The 6,000-nt window shown below is 31.1% G+C and overlaps 1 protein-coding gene across 3 annotated transcripts in view; it reads left to right on the top strand.

Annotated features, from left to right (window-relative positions):
* The window catches only part of LOC107438397 (uncharacterized), a 36,191-nt gene extending 30,191 nt beyond the window's left edge, over positions 1-6,000 (top strand). For all 3 annotated transcript variants that reach the window (XM_087159016.1, XM_087159017.1, XM_087159018.1), the window contains 3 exons: positions 1,138-1,327; positions 3,307-3,410; positions 5,877-6,000. In XM_087159016.1, the coding sequence (XP_087015142.1) occupies positions 1,138-1,327; positions 3,307-3,410; positions 5,877-5,945 (363 nt within the window). In that variant the 3' untranslated portion in view covers positions 5,946-6,000. The remainder of the gene's footprint in view (positions 1-1,137; positions 1,328-3,306; positions 3,411-5,876) is intronic.

Here is a 6,000-nt window from a genome sequence, read left to right on the forward strand (position 1 = left end):
ACCAGTAATGAAAATTCAGTGGTTAAAAATGGTTAACACGTTCGCTGCCACCGACGCACTAGCGCATCAGAGCTGCACCTCCTGGTATGCCGACGACACACTAGCACGTCTATCGACTATGATAAGTTATATGTTCTGTGTTTAGTGTGGCTTTGGGAATTAAACGGAGATGTTGTTTCGGCACATTAGTGAAGCACTATTTTTTGTGGTTGGTTTTCAAAACTTTTGTTTTAATTTTTTTGTGTTCATGACTGCCAATATCCGTATATTGTGCTTATTATTTGTAAATATTTTCAGTATTGCTTCATAAATGATACTACATAAACTTGAATGGTATTCCTTTCTATTCCTTTCAAGCTGCTATTTTGTGCAATATGCCAGTAATTTCTGAGAATATTGATCAGACACGCTGGAGCATCAGTGGCACTCACGAAGACAGGTTGAGTCTGTGTGCCACTGACACTCCAGAGTGTCGGGGGAAAAAACGCTCTCTAAACAGGAAAATAATATGTTTCTTCATTTTTCTGGTTTTACTGGTAAAATATAAGGAACATTTAAACCATTAAAACCCTGTTTTGTAATCCTGCTTCTGAGGATGGAAATATCATTTTTAGTGGCAGCGAATGTGTTAAATAAATTTTCATATAGTGGTCTCGGATGGATTAAAAACAAATTAATTGATATAAAATCCTTACTGCAATTAAATACATTGAAATTTATTGTTTATTATCATTGATATGCAGTACCTGAATATTCTGTAATAAAATATTCACTATATTTTTAAAAAAAAGCAATTGCAAAACTGACCCACAACATACAAAATACTATTTAGTTAACCCCAAACTGCAAAAACAAGTCTACAGCCACATATATCAATCAGCCATTCATCCTTTTCTGTCTCTGTCCAGATATAAACTACATCCCAGAGTGCAGAATTTCACATACTTAACCCTCTCAAAACAGTTGAACTCATCATAGATTGTTAGGGTTAGAAAGACTATAATCTCATATATGATAGCGTGGGCTGTGAATGGATATATATATGATCACAGTCCTGAAGATGTTTACATTCCTATATTTTAATTAAGACAATCAGTATTATTGGTTTATTTTAATTGTACTATATTTTTCTTTCAGCAAGAAGAAGACAAACTGAGGGCATCCATTCGCCGTGAGAGTAAGCAAAGGAGAATAAAAGATAAGTCTCATTCCAGTGGTCTCAGCCGTTCTTATCTGGAGCCTGATCGCTATGACGACGACGATGATGGAGCCATTTCACTGTCTGCTATTAAAAACAAATATAAAAAAGGGGCTGCAGCATCCAAAGGTACCAGTTATTTCCTTCTTAGCTGCTTGGGCCGCATATGGAGTTATACAAAACTATTTTTTTTGAGAAATAGTAATTTTACGCTTTTAACCCTTTGAGTATTAATACTGGCTTTTTCCAATAACATGGAGAAGGCTCTTGGCTTTCCCCATGTTATTCAATAGGAAAAAAGTGTGTAGATCTACCAACTCTCGGGTTTGAGTATCAGATTTCTTTTGTCTAATATCAGGACTTGTTTTTTTTCCAGACATTTTTCCTTAAAACTATGAATTAGAGGACCTGTGCAAAGTTTTGCTCTCGAATTTTCCTCTTTGTTAGATGTTTTGTGTATTTAGTACATTGCAGTGTTTTTCTAAGCGTTTTTGGAAGAGCAGCTTGCCTTCCTTGTCCTTTTTGTAAAAATTAGCCGCCATCACTTAAAAACACAACACTGCTATATCAAACATCAATTTTCATATTTATACATGATTTAAAAGCTAAGCATTGCCATTCCTATCACGCAATCTAAAAATTATGCATCGGAACTCGTAATCATGTGCTTTTGAAAACCAATATCTCTTTTCATATTAACGCAATTTGAAAATCCAATATCTTGATTCATATTCTCTCGATTTTAAAATCCAATATCATGGTTCATATTCATGCGATATTAAAATCCAATATCGTGATTCATATTCACGCTATTTCAAAATGCTATATTTCGATTCCTGTAAGAACTAAGATTTTTCCTTAATTAATTACTATAAAGGTGTGATATTCTCCGTTGGTAGGTAATTTAGTTATAAATCTTATTTCGAAAAATTATGTTAAATATGGAGCATGTTTGGTATATAAAGTGATATCTTGCATGTAAAATCTTCCAGTTTTTCACTTTGTGTCACAATCACCCCTAGTTTATAGTGGACTCTTAATTTCTTTACTCAGTTTTTTTTCTTAATTTCTCTAACTTTAAATTTGCAGGAGTTGCAAATGCAAATGAAAGCAATATCGTAATCATGTGCTTTTAAGAACCAATATCCCTTTTCATATTCGCGCAATTTAAAAATCCAATACTGTGATTCATATTCACGCTATTTCAAAATACAATATTGCAATTTTTGTGAAAACTAAGATTTTTCCTTAATTAATTACTATAAAGGTGTGATATTCTTCGTTGGTAGGTAATTTAATTATAAATCTTATTTCAAAATATTATGTTAAGTACGAAACATGTTTGGTATATAAAGTGATATCTTGCATGTAAAATTTTCCGGTTTTTCACTTTGTGTCCCAATCACCAATCACTCCTGGTTTATAGTGGACTCTTAATTTCCTTTTACTAAGTTTTTTCTTCTTAATTTCTCTAACTTTAAATTTGCAGGAGTTGCAAAGGCAAATGAAAGCAATATCTTACATTGTGAAATCTTACTCTTACAGGAGTTGCTCTTTTGCTTATAAACTAGGGTGAACAAGTTAAGCAATATATCTTCTTACTCTCCCCTCCCATGTTAAAGGAGAACGTAAAATTTTGGTAACTTTTATCTAAGAAGTGAAATGTTCGGAATATTTTGTGCAGTTGAAAATAAGAACTGAAAATACTGGATTCTTTGCTAATTGTTGATGCCAAAATTCGTGAATTACTTAAAATCGAATTGTAGTATTGTAGTAGTCGAATTGTCAGTCCAAAATCACTAATTTCTTCCATAGATTCTAAAAATTAACTAATTATTTTTCTCATTGATATTTGAGTTATTATCTCTTTAATCAGTTAATAATTTTTCTCATTGATATTTGAGTTATTATCTCTTTAATCAGTTAATAATTTTACCGTAATCACTATTTACAACAATGCTATTTTCATATGTTAAAAAATAAATTTACAAAGAATTTGGATATAGTGTTCTACCACCTTTGATAGTTGACTTATTCATAGGTAGATCACTTTAATGGGGTTTAACTATAACAGGATTTGTTTGATAGGTAAAACTTGTATTTTACAGACAGGCCTAATATATATTCTTCTGATGAAGCATCAGACGATGAAGAAAGAGAGAAAAGATTGGAACAAGCTAAGGAGAATGAGGAAGATGATGAGAGTGATCTGGTTAGTTATTGCATTTCCTGCTCTTTGGAAATAAAATGTTTTGAACTTATATGTTTTCTTTTCCATTTGAAATGGTTGCAAATTTGCTTATTTGCAACTTTGTTACTACAGTTAGTTCCTCCAAGCTTTTATTTATTTATTTATTTTTTGGAAGAAATCATACATCTTTGGAACATGAATGAAAAAATAAATGAAGTACATAAAGTAAACTATTTTTAATGAAAGATACTGAAAACTAAATCGAATTAATTATTGTTATTGATTGCAGGAAAATAAAAAAATCAGTACTATTTTAAAAAGGAGCAGATAAATATTTTGTAATGTGCATTTCAATTATTTTCTCAGCATTTTTTTTTTTTTTTTATTTTTAAATTTATATTTATTTTTGAAATTTTGTTTTGTGAATATACCTGCTTCAAAAGATTCTTTTTGATAAGAACCGAAACACATTATACATTAGCAAATATCAATGCAAAAAATATCAAACACAAAAAATTATAAATCCCTTTGGAGAAAGACAATTTGTCTTCAAGTAAATACAGGTCCTATGATTTATGGGTGCAGTGTGGCTCTTGTGTATTAAAATTCTACGATTAACGAAACACAAAAAAATAAACGGACCACCCTAAATAAATTTTGATTGAATCTCCACATTATGGGGCTCAATCTTAATAGTTCAAGGTGGTGACCTTAAATATGCTAATTAATTAGTGCAGACGATATTTTAAGTTACAAAATCAGACACAAAAATGTACTTTCTCTGAATAAACCTACCTTTTTTTCCCCAAAGGATTCGGATTTCTGACCCCAAAAATGAAGGGGGCAGCTGCAATAATTTGACCAGGAGAGTACGCCTAGTTTAGACCCCTTAATGTTAATTTAACTTTTTGAGCATTTCGCTATATCTCCAGAACTTTTTAAGCTACTTGAAAAAAAATTTATGCAGAATTGCGCAATTCGTTTATACTAAGATAATTCCGTGCAAAAAATAACTTTTAATAAATATTCATTATTTTATTTAATAATGAACAACAAAAGTTTGAATTGTAAAGAATACAATTTTTAGCATCATTTTAAAGAATGTAATTTTACATGGCTAAATACAAAATTTGATCAAAAATGGTCGAATAGTTCCTGAGAAATCAGATTTTAAATATCTGACTGAAATTCCATCTCTCAAAATTTGTATGGCTTACAATTCTAAACTTTTTTGACCATTATTGAATAAAATCATAAATATTTACTATAAGTTATTTTTTCACATGAAATTATCTTTGGATAAAAGAATTTAATAATTTTGTGCGAAATTTTTTGATTTGCTTAAAAAGTTCTTTGGGTACAGCGAAAGACCCAAAAAGTAAAATTAACATTACGGGATCCAAACTTAGGAGCTCTTTCTCAACCAAACTATTGGAACCATATTTTCCAGATTATATTATGTTTATTCATAGAAAGTATGTTTTTGTGTCTTAACCCTTTGACGGTTAGGGAAATGAGCAGTTTTTGCTTACTTAATATGCGCAGTATTGCGAGTAAACAGTAGTTGAAAGTGGCTGCTGTTTTCCCTCGCCGTTCTTCCGAAAATGTCTTCTCTGGCGATGTCAGATTTTGAGTCTGGCCAATTTTGAGTTTACAACTGTCTATGTTCAACTCTATAGCCTTGTAATTTTGAATCCAATCTAGAAGACAAGGAAACTCCTAAATAAAGCATCGGGAGAAAGTAGCCTTCGTGGAGGATTTTTTGATGGAACTAACCTACATTTGCGTTATATTCAGAGAAAAATAACGAAAACCTCTCACGGTTAACACGGCAGAAAGAGACTCTAACTCATGATCTGCTTACCACTTGGACTAATTTATGTCAACACTATGGTCGGTGCGAGCCAAGTACAGAATTCGTATCAAGCAGCCATTGCTGGGATTCAAACCTTGGTCAAATCATTGCGAGGCGAGCTTTCTATTTCCTGAGCCACTGTGCTTTTTTCTGAATAGTCAGATGCTAAAACATTAATTACCCACAGTAACTAAAGTAAACTAAAATCGGTGGCTCAATAGCCCTTGGAGGGCCAAGGTTTGTTGTACCCATTTCAGTTTTTTTTACCTTTTGCTCTGAGGTGTTATTGGGTTTATAAAAATATATTATTGTTATGTATATAATTTAAGTTACAACTTTCAAAATTAGTATTGGAGGTTTACTGTACTATAAGGACCAGAAAAGAACAAAATTGCCCCCTCTTTTTAATTTCTGCTAAATGTCCATATTATTAAAAAATTCTGACTTTTAATTAATTTATACATTTTTCTAAAAAGATAATAATTTATTAATAAGAAATCAACAATCTATCAAGATTATAATTATTCTTTAGATTTAATGGAAGGTAGCTTTGCTCAATAAAAACGGTTAATTTTTTAACAAAATTGTGCAATTTAAACAGAATTATAATGTTTCTCTACTATCTCTTTCAGGATTATTTTGATCGTAAAGATGGAAAGAAGAAAACGGTAAATATTGAAGAGAGCGATGATGAAGATTAATTGTAATATAAATTGCCCACTTTACTTAGTGTAAATAAATTTACTTTCATTTTAA

The sequence above is a fragment of the Parasteatoda tepidariorum genome, chromosome 3 (genome assembly GCF_982258835.1).
Source record: "Parasteatoda tepidariorum strain Cologne lab strain chromosome 3, Ptep-v5.0, whole genome shotgun sequence".
Classification (NCBI taxonomy): domain Eukaryota; kingdom Metazoa; phylum Arthropoda; class Arachnida; order Araneae; family Theridiidae; genus Parasteatoda; species Parasteatoda tepidariorum.